General features: G+C 41.5%; 2 protein-coding genes across 3 annotated transcripts in view; one reads left to right on the forward strand and one right to left on the reverse strand.

Moving 5' to 3' along the window:
• Window positions 1-26,592, reverse strand: part of ARHGAP6 (Rho GTPase activating protein 6) — a 307,447-nt gene that overhangs the window by 149,959 nt on the left and 130,896 nt on the right. The window lies entirely within an intron of this gene.
• AMELX (amelogenin, X-linked) lies at window positions 3,013-10,241 on the forward strand. The gene is made up of 6 exons (XM_005880819.2): window positions 3,013-3,063; window positions 4,628-4,693; window positions 6,576-6,623; window positions 8,195-8,239; window positions 8,505-8,930; window positions 10,208-10,241. The coding sequence occupies exons 2-6, from the start codon at window positions 4,640-4,642 to the stop codon at window positions 10,211-10,213; spliced, it is 579 nt and encodes a 192-aa protein (XP_005880881.2). The 5' UTR covers window positions 3,013-3,063; window positions 4,628-4,639; the 3' UTR covers window positions 10,214-10,241.

Consider the following 26,592-nt stretch of genomic DNA (forward strand, 5'->3'; position numbering starts at 1 on the left):
GGCCGGAGTGAGCCGGAGCGAAGGCCTGGGTCCCGGGTGCCGGAGGAAAACCGGTGCCAGCAGCCAGGGGAGGGGAAGGCCTATTGCACGAATCTCTTTGTGCAACGGGCATCTAGTAGTCTCTATATAACAAAATAAATAGTCAATCTAGTAAATTCTGTTTTCTTGTATAAAGTCACCTTATTCATAAGTAAAATAATTGCTTACAGGAAGGTTTTTTTCAATTGAAATTTTGTGTTTTTCCCCCAAACCATTGAACAACTTTTAAACTGCATATGTGGGACCTAAATTAGTGAAAGAAATTTCAAGCTGAGAGATCCATATTTTAATACCTTATGACAGGATATGCAGTAGGAGAAAATAAATAGAACCAAATAATTTCCATTGTATTTCTATGGTATTTGCCATCAAAACCTGAACAATGGTGCACAATGAATTGGCAATATCTCAATATCTAGTGGCCCAGAGCAATTAATGCCACAATAAGGGATCCTTGTTGACCTTTGTGGAAACAAGGTCACTCTCATTCTTGAAAGATGAGACAAAGTAATGAGACAAATTTTATAAAATTACAAGGCACACTCATTCTTGAAAGATGAGATGAAATAATGAGATCAATTATGTAAAACTACAAGACACTCTCATTCTTGAAAGATGACACAAAGTGGTGAGGTACATTTTGTCAAACTACAAGACCACTAGTAGTTCACCAATGACTGAATTGGTAGAAATTATATGTGCTTAATCTTTTTCAGCATTCTGATATATTTAATTAAATTAAATGGGAGAAAAGATTGAAAAAGAATTTAATGTGACCTGCATTTTCCTTCCTCTCCTTCCTATTCTCCTTTACACCTTACTGCTCACCCCCCAGTTACTCCCCTTCTGAGTAACCTGATGCCAATTCTCCTAAAGTCCATTTTGCAGCTTCCTTCTTGACTCTGATATATAATTTACCAACAAATATATTCATATGTAAATGCAAACCCTGGACATAATTGGCGTTTAAAACCCTATTCAGTGTTCACTTTCATTTCTACATTTTGCCTGTTATAACCTTCTCAAAGTCTACCTTCCTTCATGAGGGTTATTCACTTCCTATGAATTCAGTCCCAAAGACCATCCTAGAATCTTCTTTATCAGCATTTTCAAAACATTTACTGTATGCCAAGTGATGGTGCTGGGGAGGGTGATTACTTCCATTTCTCCCAGAGATGTCTCTCATTTTGTTTTCACACTAATCCTCTTAGGTAGGTTCTGTAATTACTTCATGTTACTAATGAGGAAACTGATCTCAGATAGACTAGGTATATTGTTAAAGGTCCCTCAACCCTTGGTGAAGATGGGGTCAGGATCTATGTAAGTCTAAGCTGTAGTTCTTAATAACATACATTGCCTTTCATGAATAATTTCTCCTTGAGTTTAATTCAGCCAATGTGGAGCACCTATATAAAAACATGTGTACATGTACAAACTCTATAAATATTATGTAAGTAGTCAAAGAAATCTGGCTATCCTGACAAAATTATCTGGGTATATAATCAGTATTTCTTTCACTGATCTACTATTGATAGACAACTCAGGAGCTGCCTCTTATCATTAGTTACAAATGTGCTTTTTAATTGATCCAAATCTAGGATAAAAGAAAAAATCCGTATGCTTTACTAAAGTAGAAGAGTAAAAGACATGAATTTTTAAATATTTTTATTGAGTTCAGAGAGGAAGGAAGAGGGAGAGAGAGAGATAGAAACATCAGTGATGAGAGAGAATCATGGATCGGCTGCCTCCTGCATACCCCACACTGGGGATCAAGCCCGCAACCTGGGCACGTGCCCTGACCAGGAATCATGACCTGCCGGTTCATAGGTCGACGCTCAACCACTGAGCCATGCTGGCCGGGCAAAAGACATGGATTGGGCCATGGATGTGGGCCAACAAGGGCCAGCATACTGAGAAAGACTGACTTACTTTACTATGTGGGAGCCAAGGCACTGTTCCATCTGATACATACTTTTTTGCAAGGACCAAAATACATTTTAAAAAATATATTTTATTGATTTTTTACAGAGAGAAAGGGAGAAGGATAGAGAGAAACATCGATGAGAGAGAAACATCAATCAGCTGCCTCCTGCACACACCCCACTGGGTATGTGCCCGAAACCAAGGTACATGCCCTTGACCGAAATCGAACCTGGGACCTTTGCATCCGCAGGCCGACGCTCTATCCACTGAGCCAAACTGGTCAGGGCCCAAAATACATTTTTAAGTGTGAGGTCTGGTGTGTGATACATTTCTTGCCTTGCCTTTTAGATTATCAGTCAATGTTTTGCTACTGTGATAACCTCAAGTTCATGGTTGCTTGCATGGCAGATGGGTTGCAGGATGGGGCCAAGGAGAAGAGACTTTGTCCCCTCTTTTGGTGGCCACCAGAATGGTGTTAAAGGAATGACCACAGGCAACAGAGAAAACACTTTCAATGAGAATAGAAAATAGAACAGTAGTGATCCCTAAATTATACTAGTATTCCCTGAGAGAAATATTGGGGAGAGCTTTGGGGTTTTCCAGAACGGGAGCTTGAATCAATTTATTTTGATCAGAAAAGAATGGGGAACTCTAGGAGATATCTTGATTACACCATAAAAACTCAACCATCTAACACTTTTTTTTGGTAAAGAACAATGTTATGTTTGCTAGAACAGGGAACAGATAATGACATAGTTGCTTCTTGAAGGTAAATCTGAATATATCAGCATGTGCAGTCAACTTATTTGCTGACTTAAAAACAGTGTGATGAAATTTTTTTCCTGTAAACCCATTATTGCCCGTAATGAAAGACTCTATACGCTCTAATCACAACATTCAACCTTATGCTTGATCATAGCTTCTAAAAATTCGTGATACAGGGATTTTTCGTTATACTCGACACATTTTTCCTTCAGAGACCTGATTGGTTGTTCCAGATGCTGTGAATGATATAAATTGAGCTCTCAGTTGGAAGAAATCTATAGGATCAAGCATCCCGAGCTTCAGACAGAAACCTGCTCTGAATACAAATACCCAAAGGTATGTGAATTTCATTCATTATTTGGTATTATTTCTACTGTGATTATTTCTTTTTCTACATTTCACGTCCAAAAGCTACGATGTATTATGCATTTCTAATACTTTATGCTGTTACCATTCAGTTATGTCTTCAGTTGGACCATAATTGAGACTCTGATTATTAAATGAAGTGTGTTACTTCGTAATGCAGCAAAGTATCTGTATTTCTTTAAATTTTAGTTCCAAAATCTTAATGCACTTTTGGGGGCCAAATTTCAAAGCAAAATACTTACTTTAATTACTTCTCAGGTAAGATAAAAATAATTTCCACCCTCTGCCACCCACTACTTTAAAAAACATTTTACTTAATGACATCAAATAGAATCATCAACGGAAAGATTTTTCTCCTTAATTCAAACTTTCAAAAACAGATTTAGGAGCTAGAAAATGTCAGTGTACTTTCCATAGCCAGCATTCTGACACATGGTATTCACTTCCTATGCAAAATGGAAGGCCTTCCTTCTGAAAGCTTTAAAAGTGAGTGGATAATGTATACCACCAAGCCAATGTGCATGTCTTAGGGTAGCCTGTTGTGCTTCCTGTCTCAAGGGCTTTCTTTGTGGGATAAGCCCAGTGCAGTGTCAAACAAAAGGAAGATGTCAGTGATCAAATATGGAATCTTTTAAGTAGATGGCATTCGAAACTCATGGAATAATCACAGAATTCGAGTGCCATCCATAACCACATCTTTTGCTGCACACCTGGACCTCAGAGATGTTACCTGAGGGTCTTGCCTGAAGTCCTACTGGTGGGAACACCCGGAGCCAAATTCCACTCCTTCCTTATTCTGTTGGCAAGTTACTTAATGTCTTTTCTCAACGATGAGGCTTTGTTTTTTTTAAAATATATTTTATTGATTTTATACAGAGAGGAAGGGAGAGAGATAGAGAGTTAGAAACATCGATGAGAGAGAAACATCGACCAGCTGCCTCCTGCACACCTCCTACTGGGGATCTGCCCGCAACCCAGGTACATGCCCTTGACCGGAATCGAACCTGGGACCCTTCAGTCCGCAGGCCGATGCTCTATCCACTGAGCCAAACCGGCTTCGGCAAGGCTTTGTTTTGAACAGCAGAAATGCTCAGGCAAACTGTACAAAAAACACATTTCTCTACCGCCTGGTTCTCAAAGTATCAGATACTGTGTATCTTGACGCTCTTCTCAATTTTAGAGTCAACTCAATTCTTTTCAGCATTCATTATAAGCTACACTTAGCTTCTATGACTCTGAAGCTTATGGGTGTAGGGAAATGGCATGCAAAATACTGCAATGATAGATTATCCACGTCCCTGCAACGTGGTCAGCTCTCAACCTAAAGGAAAAGCATCTTTCTCACTATTGGGACCCTAGAAACAACAAAATGGGCTGAGAACTGGGAATCATACAGGAATGAAGTAACCTCAAACAGAACTGTCTTATCCTTCCCACTAACAACAGATCAATATGGATTATGTGGGTTTTGTGGGGCTTTAATGATGTCCATATGTGAGAAGAGATAAAGAGAGTGTGTGTTGACATGTTTCAGGACCATCAAGAAATGGGGACCTGGATTCTGTTTGCCTGCCTTTTGGGAGCAGCCTTTGCTATGCCCGTGAGTAAAACGACCCCGATGCATACGTCAATGTCCAATTGCACAAGCTTGGAAATAAAACTGCCCCATAGTTGGTAAACTCTGGGGTTTAGAACAGTATTAAGATAAGATGTCCTCGAACAGTTTTGTGTTTAAAAAATACTTTGAAGAGCTTGTTTTTTAAAAAATAGATTCTCAGATGTCTCCACCAAAGATTCTGATTTAGTACAGCCGAGATTGGGCCCAGGACTCTGCACTTGAACAAGCACGGAGGAGATTCTGATGAAACAATACGCTTGTAAAGATCATGGCTCATCTCTAGATGGAGGAAACTTCTGGAAGGGACCCTTGAAAGGCCTCCAGAGAAAGTGCCTAAGTCAGCCTGAGGCAAATTAAAAAACGCCAGTTTTCTCTAAAACCCAACTTCTCGCAAGTGTCCAAATCTCTTTCTGCTCTCCCCATCCCCGTGCTGTATCCTTCAGGGGTACAGTTTCTGTGATAGGAACTCCCTTCTTGAACCATCTTCCTGTTCTCAGAAGCCTCATCCCTTTGGGGGCTCCTGCTCAGCGCATGACTTCTGGGTGGAATCCTCCCGACCCCCAGTACATATGGATATATTTTACATTCAAAGGTATCAAGGCCCAGGAAGGTTGACCCATTCTCCCTGGACATGGGTACAAAAGCTCAAAGAGCCTAAATCACATGAAGGCACAGCAGGATCCGTCTGCTTCTCAGCGGCAGAGAGAGCAGTTGATACGACCAGAAGCCAGCAAAGCTTGCATATCTGCCTCCTCTCCTCCTCTCTCAAGCACACGCCCAAGGTTCTGCACTCTGCCTGCTTGAAATCCTGCCTTGTGGCAATTCCTGGTGCCCCTAGGAGCCTCTGCATTACAAACTCAGCCCCCTTCCCCCCCTCAACTCAACACCCCTACCCTCTGAGGGGCTCACATCAAGAAGGTATAGAAAAGGCAGTTACGTGACTCAAAGAATTCACACTCAGATGAGAGCAAATGAGCCCTCTTAGGAAATACGAGCATTTTAAAAGAACAGAGCCTTAGATAGCTTGACGTCTGAGGAAGATGTTCTGCATGATGCTCTCTCCCCTCCTTCTCACCCATCCCATGGCCGACCAAGCTTCAGAAGGCAGGCATCGGGCACTTGGTCCACACTTTGCACAGGACAAACAGTCCTGGTTTAGCTCAGGATTCCGGTTGTTTTTATTTTCAACTTTTAAATGTCTCTGCTACAAAAACATTGATAGAACAATAACAAAAATCGGCTTAAACTTCATCCACCCACCCTTTCTTTTTCCATGGGGATTTAGGTTTCCACTTCCCTGCGCCCAGCTTGTCCCCAGATTCAGCAATAATGCACTTGTTTGTTTTGTTGTTGTGTTATTTACTTTGCCTGTGAATGATGAGGAATCTCTTTGATGCTTAAGCACTCCCCCACCTCCTGATCTGTGAGGGAAGGTCTGGGAGATGATTCTTTCATTGGTATTTCATGTTGTGGCAGAGAAACGTGTCTCTTCCCAACATGGAATGAGTTTCAAGAGGAAGACGGTGGGTGGGATAGAGTAGGATTGATTGACAGCATGGATGGCGGGTCTCCGAAGGTCACTGGAGGACAAATGGGTGCTGGTTCCTGCTTCTAGGCCTCCCACCATAAGACTGCAGCTGTGGGGAAAGTCTTTCAACTAAGAGGGCTCCTCTCCCACACAGCATACATGTTCAACGAAAAGCAGACCTCAAATATATTCTGCATTATGTTGATTTTTTTAAAGTAGCTTCAGTCTCTCTTAATGTGAACAAATTGCATATTGACTTAATCTCTTCCTCTCTCTCTTCCTCTTCTCTCCCTCTCCCTCTTTCATTTTCTTCTCCTTCTCCCCTCCCTATAAAAGCTACCACCTCATCCTGGCCACCCTGGTTATATCAACTTCAGCTATGAGGTAATTTTTCTCTTTACTCATTTTGACCATTGTTTGAGTTAACCATGTCCTGGGATCTGTAAAGAAAAGTGTGTTGATTCTTCATTCAAGATGTTTATCAGTCCCACCTTGTTAGCTCCCCCTACTGCTTCCTGGTTTAAGCTCTGGTGAGTCGCTTCAAGTCTGAATTGCCCCAGCACGCTCCTGCCTGGCCCCTCTGCCTCAGTTTCTCCTGCTTTTATGGCATAAAAGTATTCGTCATGAGCTGTCACTCGGGGGGACCGCATGGTAGGGCAGAAAAGAAACTCCGGCCGAGCAGGTTTATTCTATCCCAGCCCCCAAAATGTGGGGAATCGGGTAAGATGTTAAGATCCTTTCCCGCTAGAAAACGCCTGATTCTAAGATGTTCATCCCCTGTGTGTATCCCTCACTTGTCTTTACGGAAAGATTCGTGACCAAGTAGTCTATGAGCCATTCTTCAGAGCAATACAAAGCTTGAGATTTCTGAAAATGGGGTTAGAGGCTCTCCTCAGCCCCATACTAACCATGTGACCTTGGGCAAGTCATTTTCATTCTCTGGGATTCTGGTTTCCTCATCTGTAGAAGGGAAATAATTACAGTATCCACACTTCAAATTACTGTTTGGGGAGCGAAATAGTCCAGCAACATAAAAGGTGCTTTGTCAAGTATAACTTGAGCAAGATTAATAATTGTTTGTTGTAGTGATATCCAATGCTGTAGCACTATATTAAGGAGTCCTTGCCCCTGAGGTTGCCTAGATATATACTGTTTAGAGAAGGAATGAAACTTCCTTCTTTCATAGGTTTAGATGACACTCTGTGAGTCTATCTATTCATACAGGCTGAGGAAAAATGTGAATAAGAATTTCAGGCAAGATTTTCTGGTAACCTTACAAGGCTGACATATTTGACCAGAAAACCTGTGTTTATAGAATGAGGAACATGGTTTCTGCCTCCTTTCTTTATTCATTGTGACATCAAATCAAAAAATAATGATTAATGTTGTGTCACATTAATTTTTCTGGTTTGTTTTGCTCTTGCAAAGAAGAGCAGAAGCTGAGGAATGAAACAGAATTGCTACATTTGTAACCTCAGCCAAGCTCATGAACCTCTTTAACTCTCCATGACCTTGTAGGAGTGAGGGTGATGCCAGGTCGGCGTGGCTCAGCGGTTGAACATCCACATATGAACCAGGAGGTCAGGGTTTGATTCCCGGTCAGGGCACATGCCTGGGTTGTGGGCTTGATCCCCAGTGTGGGGTGTGCAGGAGGCAGCCGATCAATGATTCTCTCTCATCATTGATGTTTCTCTCTCTCCCTCTCCATTCCTCTCTAAAATCAATAACAATATATTTTTAAAAAGAGTGATGATGATACTTGCCTCAGAGTATGTGAGAAAACACGAAAAATGTGTGTGATGGATACAGCATAGCACCTAACACACAAATGTTTATTCTTCCTTCCATAGAACTCATATTTTTAGGTTATCAATATTGACAGGACTGCATTTTTGAATGTATATTTCATGTAACCATAGTAAAACAAATGTATTTTAATGTCTCTTTCTCTTAAGGTGCTCACCCCTCTGAAGTGGTACCAGAGCATGATAAGGCAGCCGGTATGTAGATATTTTGTTCTTTATTCTCTCAAACCACGAAGTGTGCAGTTCGATTCCCTTTGCAGTGAAATGCCATAGCTCTGCCACATCTGACACTAACAGGAAGTCTAGTTTCTAAAGGTCCTCTCTGTGGACACAGTTAGAAATTCTTGCCCAGGAGGAATGAATAAGTATTCAGATTGTCATAGGGACCAAGAAAACATTGCTATTCTCCAGCTGGAAGCCAATGAGCCAATGGTAAACCTGCCTCTTTGTTTCTCACCAGTACACTTCCTATGGTTACGAACCCATGGGTGGATGGCTGCACCACCAAATCATTCCCGTGCTGTCCCAGCAGAACCCCCCGAATCACGCCCTACAGCCTCATCACCACATCCCCGTGGTGCCAGCTCAGCAGCCCGTGGCCCCCCAGCAGCCAATGATGCCAGTTCCTGGCCAACACTCCATGACTCCAACCCAACACCACCAGCCAAACCTCCTTCCGCCCGCCCAGCAGCCCTACCAGCCCCAGCCCGTCCAGCCGCAGCCTCACCAGCCCATCCAGCCCCAGCCACCCGTACACCCCATCCAGCCCCTGCCACCCCAGCCACCTCTGCCTCCGATGTTCCCCATGCAGCCCCTGCCCCCCATGCTTCCTGACCTGCCTCTGGAAGCTTGGCCAGCAACAGACAAGACCAAGCGGGAAGAAGTGGTGAGTATCTCCCGGAGCCACTACAACACCCGTGGGCATGGTGAAGCGAAGGCCCCCAGAGTTCTAAGTTCTCCAACCATCCAGCTTCTTCACGTTCAGTAGCGATAGGTCATGGACTCTATGAGTATAAGCATGTGCTGTAATTTGATATGATCAACAGGTTTATCTACATGGCTTCGTAATGAAGACCATAGCCTTTATGGTGGGTTTCAAAGCTTTAATTCCTACCAGAATATATAGTACTGAAACCTGTTAACTTTAAGAACAATGATATGAAACAATATCTGTTCTCCTTATCTTTCAAGTGTTAGACTAGCAGGAATAGGCTAGAAGTGCACTGAATATTATTTTAAAGGAGGGGATGCAAATATTTAAACAGGGAGGTGGGACATCTCTTTAAAGACCTACAGAAGATGACCTATTTAAAGTGGCTTTTAATTGAACTTGGAGGAAGCTAACCAGACAGAGGGTCAGGTTCCTTTTTGGTGAGGAGCCAGGATACCCGGGTTCCAATTCTGGCTTTGCTCCCAAAGAGGAGATGGTATTAAACAAGTTACTTCAAATTGATAGGTGTTTTTCCTTCTTCAAAATGAAAGAAAAGAACTAAATCAGAGAATGTTCAAGCCTCTGTCCAAGTACAAATACCATAGTTTCCCAGTAAAAATGAGAATATATTATAATATATGCCATATGTGTCTTCACAATGATGGAGAATCAGGGGCAGAATTTTTGAAAATTGATGGTATCACCAATACTCTGGTGCGTATATTTGATTATTCTAGTCTAAGGCATATGTTCCCTCTTTGTATAGAAAATATATTTATCTATCTCTTTGTTAATAACTAAGGCCATGAACTTCATAATGTGTTCATACCCTGCCAGAGCTATTTTTAAAGGGCTGCCTTCGAATAGGGAGCTTCAACTTTTGAAAACTCCCGTGTAAAAATAGAGTATAAATATTGATAGCTTCATAGACTTGTTTTATGGAAAGTAAAGTGGTGAGGTCAGATCCTGGCATACAGGAAGTGCTCAATAAAGATAGCAATTGTTCTTTTCTAATTAAATAATAGTTTTAAGTATCCTGAAGGCAGAAGCCTCCATCCTGGATACCTCATTTCTAATGTCAAGGAGCTAACGAAGAAACTTGGACAATTATAGAGCCAAACTTAAATGGTTGTACATTGTTTTGGCAAAACTGAAGCCCTACGTTTGTAAATGATACTTGCTAAGAATATTTGTAAACTATTTTAATTGTTCCTTTTGCTATTTTTTTTCAGGATTAAAAGATCAGAAAAAGAGAAGATAACTGAAGGAAATACTTCAGTTACTTTTAGAATGACAGTGATTCGTGCCTAGCATCACTTTCCTTAGCAAATTCTATAACTAAAAATGAGTTCCATTAGCAAACAATAAAAATGTTTTAAAAATAATTCATGTCTTTGTGTTGAATTCAATTTAAAATTTCACATCACTTGAGAGAACAATTTATAATGGCTATTCTTTTTTTAAAATATATTTTTATTGATTTCAGAGATGAAGGGAAAGAGAGAGAGAGAAACATCAATGATGAGAGAGAATCATTGATCGGCTGCCTCCTGCACGACCCTACTAGGGATTGAGCCCGCAATACGGGCATGTGCCCTTGACCAGAATTGAACCCAGGACTCTTCAGTTCTCAGACTGGCACTCTATCCACTGAGCCACACCAGCTAGGGCAATAATGGCTATTCTTGAATAAGGCAGGAACTTCTCATTTATACCTACAAAATGACCATTCTTCAGGCAAATGAGTACTATATTTCTTTTCAGAAAAACTTTAAAATATACTATCTCAAATATTTTTTAAAACAGGAGTTTTACTTTCTCAGAAAGTAAAAAATGATAAACATGTACTATCACTGAACCTGAACCAAATGAAGGGAAGTTTATATGAAGAATTCTTTACATTGAAAAAGATAAGCTCTTGAGCAATGCTTACATTACAAAACGAATTAAGACTTGGAACACTGGCTTTGTAACTCACACCACATTAGTAACTAAAATCTGCTCTTTTGATCTCATTTTACTGTAAAAGATTTTTTAAATGAAATTATGTGATAGGGATAATAATGTACTGAATTTTAAATCAGTGAGGTAATTAGTTTTTCTAAGAAAACTTTTATTGAATGGAGCTTCAAATCATCACAGTAATTTTATATATTTAATTTCTTTCACTTTCTAATCTTTATGATGATAAATTCTGCTGTATAGTCTTCAATAGGTTAACAGATTTATAAAATGGACTCAATACAAGATTGCTTTCCCACTCATATTTATATTTGAATCCTTTTTTCCTCCTACACCCACACAAAACTGTAAACACTTTTTTCAGGGCTTGTATTACACAGCACCCACAGTAACTTTATTCCAGTACTTTTCTGAGTAAGGCCTCTTCATCATTTTCTGGAATGAAGAAAAGTAACTTTACTAGGAGGGTGTCAATATTCAAACAAATAACTTGATTTTAAAGAATTTAGATTCAATTGAAAAAGTAAGAAAGCTTCTAATTAATTGGTATGGGCAATTCTAATCAATTTAGTAATATTTATTGATCACCCTCTAGGACAAGACACTATTCCATGTCTTAATGAATATTGTAAGTCCCCATCCTTAAATAATCGAGAATATACCAAAGGCATAAAATAAGCTCACAGATAATAAGAGAAGGCCTTACAGCGGTAACACTGACAGAAGTTAGTCAGATGCTCTGGTGAACATCACAGGCATCATTAGCGAGCTGTCCAGCAGCTCTCCTCACCACTCATTCCCTGTTGGCAGAGCCAGAACTAATCTGAGCATCTCCCTCCCACGAGCTCGGGAGACATGAGCCTCCTCCCCTGTCCCAGGGAATGAATGTTCACTCCTCCATGTCAATTATGGCATCCATTACCATAACATACCATATCCGTACCAAATATGGCATCTATTCCCCTTGCCAGTGATTGGTTTAAGGATAGCTGTGGTGGAGCCTGAACACTGAATGAAGCCAAAAAGGAAGTCTGCTAGGAGGAGCTTCTGGAAAAAAAGATGACCCTTTCATTACACACACACACACACACACACACACACACACACACACGCACGGAAAAAGTGTTCTGTCTTTGGCTCTATTTCTTTGAGGATGTGATGTGTGGAACTGTGTCTGCCATTCTGTGACAAGGGGGGGCACGTAGAAAGATGGAAAGTCCCTCGGTCCTTGGTGGCATCATTGTGTCCCTAAATTCACCAAACTCTGGGACCACCTACCTCTATCTAGGTGGATGACACACTCTATTTCTATGCTAGTGTTTTTCAATCATGGGTCATAACTGATTCACAAATGATATCACATCAGGCCCCCATCATTTATGTCATTAGAGCAAATTGTCTCTTCCAACGATGCAAAGCTTACCTGGCCAGGACTAAGGGGAATTATTTGAATGTCATCAAAAGTTAATGACTTTCCTGAAAAAAATCGGATAAATGGAGAAAATATATTTATATTTATCCTAGCATATTCTTTTTTTAATATATATTTTATTGATTTTTTACAGAGAGGGAGGGAGAGGGACAGAGAGTTAGAAACATTGATGAGAGAGAAACATCGACCAGCTGCCTCCTGCACACCCCCCACTGGGGATGTGTCCACAACTAAGGTACATGCCCTTGACCGGAATCGAACCTGGGACCCTTCAGTCTGCAGGCCGATGCTCTATCCACTGAGCCAAACTGCTACGGCTCCTAGCATATTCTTCAAAATATATGCCCCCACACATACTTTGTCTTCCACAGCTCATGAAAATATTATCATTATATTTATTCCCAATGAGAAAAACTTTAAAGGTGTAAGTGATGATGTCATTTGCAGACTGTGTGTGGCACTGGAAAGAACACAAACTTTGGAGTCAGACTGGATTGCTTTCAATTTTTCTGATCGAAGAGGATTCTCTGTTTGGGAAAGTATTTGAGAAAATAATTCTCCCTTTATAAGAATTCAAACTAGCCAAAACCGGTTTGGCTCAGTGGATGGAGCATCGGCCTGTGGACTGGAGGGTCCCGGGTTCGATTCCGGTCAGGGGCATGTGCCTTGGTTGCGGGCACATCTCCAGTAGGAGATGTGCAGGAGGCAGCTGATCGATGTTTCTCTCTCATCGATGTTTCTGGCTCTCTATCTCTCTCCCTTCCTCTCTGTAGAAAATCAATAAAATATATTTAAAAAAAAAGAATTCAAACTATATATATGTGTGTATATACACCTATTCGAGTCACATTCTAAATTACAGGAAAAAAGTCAGGCTTTGGACTCCAAAGACTAGCCACTATGGAATGAGATGTACTGCACAAGATAATTTTAACAAGAAACTGAAATGTGTGTATTCAATGTCCAAACATGTGCTTTAATATCATCATTCTCATGGTGGTCTTTTACGATCACGCTGTTCTACCACATTCAACGATGTATGTGAATCACAACATAGCATCTCTTTGATGGTCCAGAGTGAGGCTTCTAAACATCCATCAGTGAGGTGTGTGGCCCTGGAAATGCAAAGGTAATAAGGCTGTATGCTTCTCACACTGCCCCGTATTACTCCCTCTTTCTACCCTATTCCATTCTGCTCTTGGCTATCACTTCTTCTTCCTGTTTTTTGGTTAATGTGTATTGACATCTTCTAATATGTAGCTTTTTCCTATACACGTTCTCTCTGACAAAATAAAGGACATTGGCCTGGGGATTGTTATTCTCGAAGGTCCACAGTCACTCGGAGACTATTTTCTTTCCTGATTCCGCAACTGGGCCAGATGGCCACAACTGACAAAATTCTGACATGTAGATGTAACCACATACGTCACATAGCTGATGTAAGTTGAATAAAACTGAACGCTTCTAGTTCATTAAGACTCAGGCTTAGTGAGCTCTATATATTTGAATCAAATATGGAAAAAAAGTACTAGATACTTTGAATGACCAAGACTCAAAGTCCAGGCTGAAATAAATAGCAATACTGATCACCAATGCATTTATAAAACCAAACTTAAATCTAAAGAATTCTTAAATTAATAACAAAGCAAAACTAGATTATTTACAGAGCTGTGCTATGTCTTTGAAATTAAGTTAAAGAGAGAGATGAAGTTAAGTAAATCACCTCAAGGAAAAACTCATCTCACTAAAACCACTTCCATGTCACTAATAAATGTGAAATCTCTACACTCATTCACTCTTTGCTGGTGAGGGCTTCCATATGCATAATTTTTTCCAGAGGGCAAATATATGTCTAGGAATTACCCTAAGAGAGTCATTGAAATGCAAGGAAAGATATGTGCAAAGATGTTGATTACAGCATTATCTATATCGGTGAGAAATTAGATCTCACTTAATTTTACTATATCTATCTGAAGGAATACTGAAATCAGAAGTATGCTTTAGAAGAAAATTTATTAGGAGAGAAAATGCGACAAACTAAAATTTAAGACCAAAACTGTGTATCATTTGTGAATATTACACATGACCATAACATGTAAATAATTGATACACACACACACACACACACACACACACACAAATGTGTATAGAAAAAAACTAGGATGGAGATGCACCGTTTGTATTAAGATCCAATTTTCCCACAATAAACATAAATTACTTCTATAATCAAAAACAAATTTAATTTTTAAAAGTTCGTTCTCCCTTTCTTCTGCTTCAGCCCAGACATACCTCCTTCCTTCAGTTCCCTTTGATGTGAGTTTTGGATCTTGGTGGGTCCGCTTCAGATAAAGTCCAAGTAGAAACCAGTTTATATGTACTTGACTTTTCAGAGAAATATTTTGACCAAAGAAGGGTGAGGGAAAAGGAGCAATTGGCTTTAGCAGGAACAAAAACAAACAATACAACCAAACAACAAAGAAGAGATGAGAGTTATAAAGTGAAGAAGAATTCAAAGCAACACAAAAAAGACAAAATAAAGAAATGACTATCAAGGCAGCTCCTGCTTAAATTCTATCAGAGGTTAACTGGGTTCAAAGAGCAGGCAGGTCAAAGCTAAAATACAATGACTAAGCCCTAAACCCTTAAAGCCCGCAGGGTGTAGGGTGCCGTTTCACATTAAATGAGTTTTCTTTTGATTCAAATAATGCCTGAACTTCTGGCTGACTTAAAACTCATCAATAGTGTAATTTTATTTGGGGGCTGCAACGGGCTCTAATGTAATTTTTTCTCTCCTATGCTTAATCACATCAGGTCTGACTCATCTGAAGAGTTCCACCTCAATCAATAACAACTCCAATTAAGCCGAAAATGCTCACAATTCACTTATTAAAAAGGTCAAAGGAAAATAAAATCTAACAAGCTAATTTCCAGGCTGTATTTTCATAACCACCTAGCTTGATACATGCACTGAGGCTGGAGGTTCAAAGGGTGACTGAAAAGTAATCTTCACTCAGTCAGACACATGAATAGTCACCACATTTTCCAAATCAAAATTCAGATATGTAGGGAGATAATATGATGGAGACATATGCTTACCTGACAATTATACTCTACTTGCCCTCTTAATATATATCCCCATGTGGCTATTCCAAATGAAAAGAAAATTAAAGAAAATTTAACACCCAGTTTCTCAGTCACAATAAGCATAGTTTAAGTGCTAAAAGGCCCCAGGGGGCTAGTGGCCACCATGTTGGAGAGCATAGATTCAGACTATTTCTACCACCAGATGCATTAGACAGCACGGCTCTCTGCACGGCTGCCTGAGCTGGAGGAACGATTTCTACTAATTCAAACATTTAAACAAAAGATGAAACAAAACCAGAGTTGCTGGTTAAAACCAGACATCTCAGCTAACCCTAACAAGTCATCTCCCACGCATTCCAGGAATCAGGATCCTGTATGGGAATTGTCTACCAAGTGTAGCAGTGCCCTTCTCTTCCTCAGGTTGAATCACACACACCAACGTGATTTTCACTCTAGTTTTCATTTAAAACAGACAAGTCCAGAGTTCAACTAAATTAATTTGTTCTGCTTGTGAGAGAAACTATTTCAGTTCGAAAGGAATGGCCATGTATTTGCAGACAGCCACACTGGATGGAGGTAGGAGACTGGGGTGGCCCTTGACCTAGGGCCGTGGTCGGCAAACTGCAGCTCGCGAGCCACATGCGGCTCTTTGGCCCCTTGAGTGTGGCTCTTCCGAAGCCTTAGGAGTACCCTAATTAAGTTAATAACAATGTACCTACCTATATAGTTTAAGTTTAAAAAATTTGGCTCTCAAAAGAAATTTCAATCATTGTACTGTTGATATTTGGCTCTGTTGACTAATGAGTTTGCCGACCACTGCCCTAACATATTGTGCTCAAAAGCTATCTTGTGTTGAATGTGTTAGTAAATTTATGTCACCCAATCAATAGAAAAACTGACACAGGACAGTTTTTTGCTCTTGATACCTACTCTTGGTTAAAGACTCAATGCTCAGGTTCCAGCCTTTTGTCATGTTTTACTAGTAAATAGAGCTGTAAAGCTATTCCAAGTGAACAATGCTTTGCATACCTTGGTTTGTGCTGTCAGTATGAATTATGGAGGCAGAGCTTTAGTGCTATGAGTTCTACAGTTTTTGTTTTCCCCTATAGAAAGCAATGACACTTACGTTTGCTATTTCACTTGAACTTTGAAAGAACTTTGTGAGAAGTAGTGAGGACAGCTACTATTATGAAAAGAACATGCACTGAATCTCCAAAGAAATTTCAATCGTTGTACTGTTGATATTTGGCTCTGTTGACTAATGAGTTTGCCGACCACTGACCTAGGACTTCCTTGGGAATAAGCCAAAATCTAAGCTGACAGAAAGATTAAAGTAAGAAAAAAACACACGCACTCTTATCCATCCCCGAGGGTGGTTGACTGCCTGTAAACATCAGAAAATATTTACATTCTTTTCTATTTTGTGGTTCAAACCAACAGCGCAACATAGGACAAATGGGTACGCAACTTGAAATTTTCAATAAAACTTCCCTCCATTCTAATCATTCGGAAACGATATGCTTCTCATATCAGTTATCATCACCAAGGCACATTACACTTCTCCCAATATAAAAACTCTGTCAAGAGGAAAAGGTCAAGTTCCTCATTTTCTTCACAATGTTCTGTTGACCACTCTTCTCCCAACTCCACACAAAATGAAAACACGAACTTTTCCTCTAAAGTGGAAGTTTGCCCCTAGTAGGAAACAATTGCTGAAAACACCAAGATTGACTTTAAGGCCAACACTTTAAAAAGAATATAAAATAGCAAACTGTATTAATTTTTAAAAACACCAAACCTATCTGTGAACAGCTTAGCATGGTAATCAGAGGAGAAAAATGACTTCAACCAATTTCCTACATTTCCAGAACATAGTGGCCTCTAGTTGTGTTCCATGTTGCTTTAATAAAATAGTCATCAGCCGATGTTTGTTGTGAAATGCCTGTTAATTGGAGCTTTTACTTTTTGTTTTTTAATTTGGCTCATAATTCCTTTTGCCCCTATTTGATCTAGAGCTTTATCGGCAGGGGTCATTCGGTGACATTTGGTTATTCAAAAATACTTCCCTGCTGGGAAGAATTCATCCTGGCCTCATCTGAAACACCTGACTCGATAAATGATTTTTGAACAAGATTGGGCTGGGAGTGGTGAGGAGTCAAAAGGTTAAGGAAAGACAAGATAAATAGTTAGTTGGGTTCCAAAACATTTGCCCCAATAAATCAAGCCTGAATCACCTATCAAAAAAAAAATAAGATCAACAAAGTCCCTTTACAAATAACATTGCCTTATTGTCAACAAAAAATAGCCGAGGGCCAGAATTTTTGTTATTAATCAAAAAAAATGCTTTAACAAGGTTACATATCTTCCTCAGAATCGCCAAATCTTGTTTTCCTCTCCAAAGAATTTTCCATACTTCCAATTTGTCGGTGGCACGTGGGAGCTCCGCGGACAGAGAAGTGTCCACATACAGGCAAAGACGGCTTCCCAGTGTGGTGGTGGGGTGTGCAGGCTCCGCAACCAGACTCTTCGGGTTCACAATCGTGACCTCTGCTTATCTGCTGTGGAAACTTGGACAAGTTTCCTATCCTCTCTGTGCCTTCGTTTCCTCGTCTATAAAATGTACTAATATCCATCTCTGAGTCCTCTCCTGTCGACGATCCCCAAGCTCAATAAATGTTGGATATTGTTCTTATATGGGGTGTCCCAAAATTCACGCAAGATTTGAATTTTGCGTAAACATTAACAACAACAACAAAACAAATAAAAGCCTAATTTTACTTGGTTTATTGAATCAGATTCTAATATCTGTTGCCCTTTGATTTCAATCCCTTCAATTTGATAAGCATTACCAAGTACCAATGATGGCCCAGGAGCAGGGACAATGAAGACCAATGAAGACCATGGCTTTGCGTCTGTGCAAGCAAAGCTGTGGAGGCCATTTACTTGATGAGCTATTCCATACGTAACCCTATACTGTATACTTTATGAATCAATAAAACATTTACAATTTTTCATTATAAACCTGTGTTTTCTATCAAAATTACTTCTTGCGTGAATTTTGGGACACCCTATATGTAAAAATGGAGAAAGAAGAACGACATAGAATCTGAACATAACATGGCGGTTTTATGTGCCAAAAGCTCCCACTCCAACACATTTGTCATTTATCGTCATGCCATGTCTGACATGGAGCAACCTGGACCCCTCCTTCACTGATTGCTACCCTGCATTACCCCTGCCTTCTCCCACCCCATATCCCCAGAAGCTGTTCTTTACTACCTTCAAGATCACCTTAAGGATAATCCGAGAATAAATCATCCAGGAGGACGTCATGAACTGTACAAGGCTCATTGGACGCCTCTCCTCTCGAATGTCTTCCTTTAACCTTCTTTGTAAGGCCTGGTCCCATTTATAGTGACTTCCAAGTCTGACCATTCCCTGTCATTCTAGCATTGGTCACAGCTCAGCTCATTTGGCAAGGTGTAGAGTCACAATGGGGGGTGGAGTGGGGTGGGCGTGGAGGGGTACTACTGGTTATCAAGTAGGGAGAGACCAAGAATATGCTAATCACCCTACAATGCACAAGGCATACCCCACAATGAAGAATGAGCCAGCATGGAATGTCCACGCTGAAGATGAGAAACTCAACTCTAGAAAACAAGGCCAACATGGAATCAGGCTGTGTGTTCTGAACTTAACATATACAAAGAATGAACCTTTGGACAAATCTAGATGTCTGTGTGCATTTTAAAAACTGAATTGAGAAAGAAAAACCAAGAGTTCAAATCTTCAAGTTGGTCAACTTGATATGGGACCTCATACAAGGGGGTTTCCACTTCCTGCACCAACTGCATCAGCAAAATCTAAACAGCTTGGGGAGCCCTAACCGGTTTGGCTCAGTGGATAGAGCGTCGGCCTGCAGACTCAAGGGTCTGAGGTTCGATTCCTGTCAAGGGCATGTACCTTGGTTGCGGGCACATCCCCAGTAGGGTGTGTGCAGGAGGCAGCTGATCGATGTTTCTCTCTCATCGATGTTTCTAACTCTCTATCCCTCTCCTTTCCTCTCTGTAAAAAAATCAATAAAATATATTTTTAAAAAATAAAATAAACAGCTTGGGGAGTGGCCCGCGTGTTAAAGAAAATCTGCCAGGCGAAGAGATGGTGATTAAGTCAGCTGATGCCATTAATCAAAACCATTCCTCATACATTCAAATAGTTATTTGCTCTTTCAGAAGTTACTGAAAAGTGAGAGCGTCACTTGTTTCTTGGAAGCTTACTTAAAAGTGGTTGTGTTACCTGAGTAATGAAGAGGAGAAAGATAACCAGACCGTTAGCCATTACTGTAACTACTGAATTAGAGCTCATTTACTTTGTCCGGGAAAAGCCCTATTTTGGGATTTGCTTGAATTTGGCAGGATAACAAGAAATAAGTAGTTTTGTCCATAGAGTGCGTAGGGATTTAAAATGCCTTAATTCTCGCGATTTTCAGAACCATCACTCTCCAGCGGTATTATTTGATAAATATATATATGAAGGCTTTGGCTACAAAATTATTACCAAAAACCCTCCCACAGCCATGGAGGATATAAAGCGGTGTGCTAGCCCTAGCTGGTTTGGCTCAGTGGATAGAGTGTCTGCCTGCAGACCAAAGGGTCCTGGGTTTGATTCCGGTCAAGGGCATGTACCTTCATTGCCAGCTCCTCCCTGGCCCAGGTCCTGGTTGGGTCTCATGCAGGAGGCAACCAATCAGTGTGTTTCTCTCACATTGATGTTTCTCTCTGTCTTTCCCTCTCTCTTCCACTCTCCCTAAAAATCAATGGAAAAATATCCTTGGGTGAGGATTAACAACAACAACAACAAAACAACAACAGTATGCGATAAGTAGAGGAGATCCACTTTGATTGAGTGCAGACCTTGGGGAACCTATTTGGGGAACCCAAGACATGAAACATCCTATCTGTACAAATATCAAATGCAAGACACTCTTCCAAGTGCAATCAAACTGCTCCCCTCGGCCCCCGGACCTCACACACCAGGAAAACAGCTGTAAGTCCACATCAGCTCAAGGCCTCTCTGTCTAGGGACTTTCTCTTACTGTCTACCCGGGCTGAGTGCTCAGGCCTCCTTGTTTCCCAGGACGTTCGTGCATGCCTGCATTTCAAGCAACTACTTGTTTCTTCTTTGGACTCCCCACTAGCTGGCAAGGTCCTTGAGGCTGATTTAGAAAAATACCTGGGAATGGGTTGGTGAGCTTAATATCTGCTCACGGAACCATGATTAGCATTAAAAACCCATCATACTGTAATATAAAATTAACTAGAGGCCCGGTGCACAAAAATTTGTGCACTTGGGGGGGGGTCCCTCTCGCAGTCTGGGACCCCTCGGGGGATGTCCACCTGCTGGCAGTCAGACATCCCTCTGGCAGCCCAGGAGCCTTCAGGGGCTGTCCACTTGCCAGTGGGGAGCAGGCCTATGCTGCAGTCAGACATCCTTAGCACTGCTGAGGAGGCGGGAGAGGCTCCTGCCACCACCACTGTGCTGGCAGCCGTCAGCCTGGCTTGTGGCTGAGCAGAGCTCCCCCTGTGGGAGCACACTGACCACCAGGGGGCATCTCCTGCATTGAGCGTCTGCCCCCTGGTGGTCAGTGTGTGTCATAGTGACCAGTCATTCCCAGTCATTCTGCTGTTAGGGTCAATTTGCATATTACCCTTTTATTATATAGGATGATTACAACCACATCAAATATTTGCTCTTATTATATTCTAGGCATGTTATTTAAGCACATGACATATACCCCTCATTCAATTCTCACAACCTTAGAGAGTAAAAGTTGTCTCTATCCCAAATTCACAGATGAGGAGTTGTCTAAACTTTAAACTTTAAAAAGAAATGAGGTACTTCTCAAAACACACGCCAAGCACTGAGCCAAGACTGGCGTGGCTCAGTCCTGTTTTTTACGAGTGCCATTTGAAAGGTAAACTAATTTGTCATCTGCCTCTAGGCTCCTAACTAAAACAACCTGTATCTATTTTTAACAGCAAATATGAATTCAATTGGATCAGAGTAGTGAAACTTGTCTCCTTTTGTTACTTCAGTTTTCTGGCCCATTTGACCTCCCAAGGATGCGCTAAGAAGCTAATTGTAAAAAAAGATCCTCAAGAACCCCTAACCCAGTGGTTCTCAACCTTCTGGCCCTTTAAATACACTTCCTCATGTTGTGACCCAACCATAAAATTATTTTCGTTGCTACTTCATAACTGTAATGTTGCTACTGTGATGAATCGTCATGTGAATATCTGATATGCAGGATGGTCTTAGGCGACCCCTGTGAAAGGGGCGTTCGACCGCCAAAGGGGTCGTGACCCACAGGTTGAGAACCGCTGCCCTAACCGAATAGCTCCTCTGCAGTTGTGATGAACCACCACAGATGGGGAGGAAACCTCTGCAAACATGGGCAAGTATCACCACACAATGGGGCAGCATTGCCATGGCAACCAGGAGAAACCCACGCAGCCCAGCCCTGGGTGTGAACCTGGCCATGAACAGTCCTCACTCCTTCCTTGGTTCCCAAAGATGGACTAAAAACAAGTAAGTGCAAGTCCAGGTCCACAAAGGAACTGCGAGGTGCTGTCTTTTTCTCATTGATTCGGTCACAGAAAACTACAGTGGGAACGAATGCTGTCTTGTTAGAAAATCCAGGCCTTGGCCCTCCATGATCTTCCCTCCCAGGCAGCCCATTGAACACATGTTCAACCCTTACAGAAAAGCCATTTCCAGTGACATTATGGAGTTCACTAGAATGACTAGAATAGGAAGGCTGCTGGTATATTCTTAGCATGACACGGAGTCGGAACGAATTGGCTGGCATACTCTCTCTACCTGGCATTTGATGCCCAGATTCAAATACATAAAAAGGTTCAAATATTTCAACAGCTTCCTGCTTTGTAGCTTCTACAAATGTTAGCTGTCAAGGCTGCAGTTCAAGCTGGCTCCTTCCACAGGCCCCGACCAGGAAAGGAAATGTTTGCGAATGTGCACAGCTGCAGGCATAACAAACTCCGGCTCAGAAGGTTGACAAAACCCCGCTTCTGCCCTGTGGTGATGAGCTCGGGCTCAACCTGGGTTCCACAAGGAGTTTCTTTATTAATGTGAAAACAGGCCCAACAGAACAACTTCAAGATTTCAAAAATGATTCTTTTTAAAGACAGTGTAGATTTCTAAAGGACATTGGAACATGGCTAAAATGTGCAATTCCTAGCAACAGGATTTAAAAAGACAGTTGGAAAATAAAGGGGGATTTTACTGCCTGTGTGGCTCATTTTCCCAAAGGTAGAAAGAAACGGCCCGGCTGGTGTGACTCAGTGCTTGAGTGTCGACCTATGCACCAGGAGGTCATGGTTTGATTCCTGGTTAGGGCTTATGCCCGGGTTGCAGGCTTGATCCCCAGTGTGGGGCGTGCAGGAGGCAGCCGATCAATGATTCACTCTCATTGATGTTTCTCTCTCTCCCTATCTCTTCCTCTCTGAAATCAAGAAAAATATATTTTAAAAAGAAAGACAGAAATGTTCCGGTTACCAGTAAGAGGTATCCAGGCACCTACTATCACTGCAACCTGAGTTGACTTGCTTTATTATTTTTTAAAATTTTTTTACTGAATTTGTGACAGTACGGATGGACCTGGTGAGTTGACTTATTTTCTTAGTGTCAATCATCAGAATCACAATGTTCAGTCTTTGCCCTCCTTCAAAATGAAATCACTCCGCAGATTGTAAACGAAGGTGATGTAAGAGCAGTAAGCAACTTGGCTTTCAACACATTAAATAATATACATTCCAATTATTGTATGCATGTAGTAATGGCATGTGTGTACGATAGAGGGAGAACTCTGCCAATGCATTGAAGTGGCCTCTCACAGAGTCCAAGTCAAAGATTGCTGATCTGTAGGAAACCTTGGGATTCCACCTGCTTAAAATTAAAAAATACTCCCCAAATAAACTAATGTTTAACACGATACTGTCTTGTTCCTATAGGAAAGATTCAAAGAAACTTTTTCTTGTAGTTCTACAAAGCCAGCAAGTTCTCTAAGATCTATGAACACTTTCATAACATTCTAAATGAATAATAAGAAAAGGGGGGTGAGGGCATGAGTGGGGGGATGGGGGTAACGTGGGGATAAGGACACATATGTAATCACTTAATAAAAAATAAATACATAAATAAATAAATAAAATGGGGATGCTGGAAAAAAAAAGAAAAGATAGATTTTGAGGTTCTTTCTATGAAATCATAAAAAAAACCTGGAATCATAAAAAATAAGGTTTGCACCAGAGGCTGTGAGCAGGAGAACCGAGGCGCTCTGAGCCAACCATCTGCCTGTGCTGCCTGGAGGGGCCGCCAGGGAAAAGTCCAACCCTATTCTGTGGTTTCACGTCAGTGCTCGTGCTGCTTATAGATGTCATCGGATCTCTACCCTTCATCGTATTGACGGGAAGGGCAATGTTTGTTCTTGTCCCAAATGTCCCTCATTCTGTAGTCCCCAAGGACCCAGACCCCAAGAGAGGCTCACAAGCAATGATGTTGAGTCTCAGTTCTGTCATGGACCAGCCGGGTGACCCAGCCATCACCCAATCCACTCTCCCCCTCAGTTTCTTTCTTTTTTTAAAAAAAAATATATATTTTATTGATTTTTTACAGAGAGGAAGGGAGAGGGATAGAGAGTTAGAAACATCCATGAGAGAGAAACATCGATCAGCTGCCTCCTGCACACCCCCTACTGGGGATGTGCCCGCAACCAAGGTACATGCCCTTGACCGGAATCGAACCTGGGACCCTTGAGTCCACAGGCCAATGCTCTATCCACTGAGCCAAACCGGTCAGGACTCCCCCTCAGTTTCTTTATCTGATACAGAAAAGCACTGCACTAGAAGGCCACTAAGAACTATGCAACAGCAACATGATAAGCCAATCATTAAAGTCACATTGCAGTGATTTTAAAATACTGAGAAAATAGCCCAAAAGAAAGGAGCCGAAGAAATAGTGGGTCCTCCCCGAGATCTACTCTCAGTTCTCACTAAAAATATGAGTGTCCTGGCAATGATCTGGAACATTCCGGTCACCCTGGCTCAAAGGCTCTGTGCCTTCTCCTACAGCAGCGGTTCTCAACCTGTGGGTCGCACCCCCTTTGGGGGTCGAACGCCCCTTTCACAGGGGTCACCTAAGACCATCGGAAAACACATATATAATTACATATTGTTTTTGTGATGAATCAAGATGCTTTCATGATGTTCAATGTGTAACAATGAAAATACATCCTGCATATCAGATATTTACATGACGATTCATAACAGTAGCAACATTACAGTGATGAAGTAGCCACGAAAATAATTTTATGGTTGGGGGTCACCACAACATGAGGAACTGTATGAGAGGGTCGAGGCATTGGGAAGGTTGAGAACCACTGTCCTACAGCAACAGGCAGAGACATCTTAAGTGTCAGCTGAACCATCTGAACTTTGAAGTCGAAAGAGACGCAAGTGCTGAACCAAGTGGAGTGAATCCCTCCGAAGCTATGACTTCCCTTCCTCTTTCCTGCTTGTGTCCGCCTTCCCCGGATGCTGCTGCCCCCGGGGTTAGAAACCCAGGAAGTCTCCCACTTCCTCCTGCCTTGGGTCCTGCCTTGCTCCAAGCACAAAACAGAGCCTGAAAGACACACCGTCTCTTCTTACCTCTCCAGGGTCCTTACACCTCAGCAGTAGCAGCAGCTCCAGGCAGAACTGAGCCCCCATCCTCCCCACACAGAGCCCGGTCCAGTGTGGGAATGGAGGAGGCTGGAGAGAGGGAGGCAGACTCCCAGCTGGAATGCGTGCCTGGAGGTCCTGGGAGGGAGAAGGCCTGGGGTCACTCTGATCCTCTGAGTCAGACACCCTGGGGAGCTCTCAGCTCGCAAAGGCCTCCCTGGGCACACAAGACTGAAAGGCACTGAGCGCTTATTGGGGGGAAAGTCTAAAGTTACAAAATGGATGTAAATGGGTACAGAGACTTACGCCAGTTGACGGTAAATGGTAGGCATGCCATCTGAATGCTGGACAGAACAAAGAATTTAAATGCAACGCTAAGTCACATATCTGATAAGAAACTTGTATCAAGAATATATACATCGAACAGACTGTCAAACTACAGCGGGAAGGCCGCAGGATCGAACAGACTGTCAAACTATAGTGGGAAGGCCGAGGAAGGTTGGGGGGATAGTTGGTAAGAGATCAACCAAAGGACTTGTATGCATGCATATAAGCATAACCAATCGACACAAGACACTGGGGGGTAGGGGAAACCAGGGGAACATCAGGGGGAAGGAACATATGTAATACTCTTTGTAATACTTTAAGCAATAAAAAAATAAAGAATATATAAAGAACTCTTACAAGTCAATAATAAAAAGACAAGTAACCCAATTTAAAAATGGGCAAAGGTTCTGAATAGACAGTTCTCTGAAGAAAACATTCAAATGATCAATAAGCACATGAAAAGATGCTCGACATCCTTAGCCATCAGGAAAGTATAAGTCAAAACCACAGGAGATACCACAGCACACCTAATAGGATGGGGAAAGAAATGTTGGTAAGGAGGTAAAGAAACTGGAATTCCCACACCTTGCTGGTGAGGATGTAAAATGCTTTGGAAAAACAGTTTGGCAGTTTCTCAAAATGTTGAACAGAGAGTTCCCAAATGACCCAGCAATCCCATTTCTAGTTATATACTCAAGAGAATTGGTGAATGGGTAAATAAAATGTAACATAGCTATCCAATGGAATATTAGCTACGAAAGCGAATGTAGTACTGATTCACGCTACAGCATGGACGAACCTTGAAAGCATCATGCTAAGTGAAAGAAGCCCGGCACAAAAGACCACATATTGTATGATTCCATTGATATGAAATATTCAGGACAGGCAAATCCATGGAGACAGAAAACAGATTAGTGGTTGCCAGGGGTAGGGGGACTGGGGCAGTAGTGACTAAGAGGGAGGGGATTTCTTTTTAGGGTGATGAAACTGTTCTAAAATGGATTGTGATGATGGTTGTACAACTTTAAATGTACCATTCAATTATACACTTTAAATGAGTGAACTGAATAGTATT

Source organism: Myotis brandtii, unplaced genomic scaffold, assembly GCF_000412655.1.
Source record: "Myotis brandtii unplaced genomic scaffold, ASM41265v1 scaffold655, whole genome shotgun sequence".
Lineage (NCBI taxonomy): Eukaryota > Metazoa > Chordata > Mammalia > Chiroptera > Vespertilionidae > Myotis > Myotis brandtii.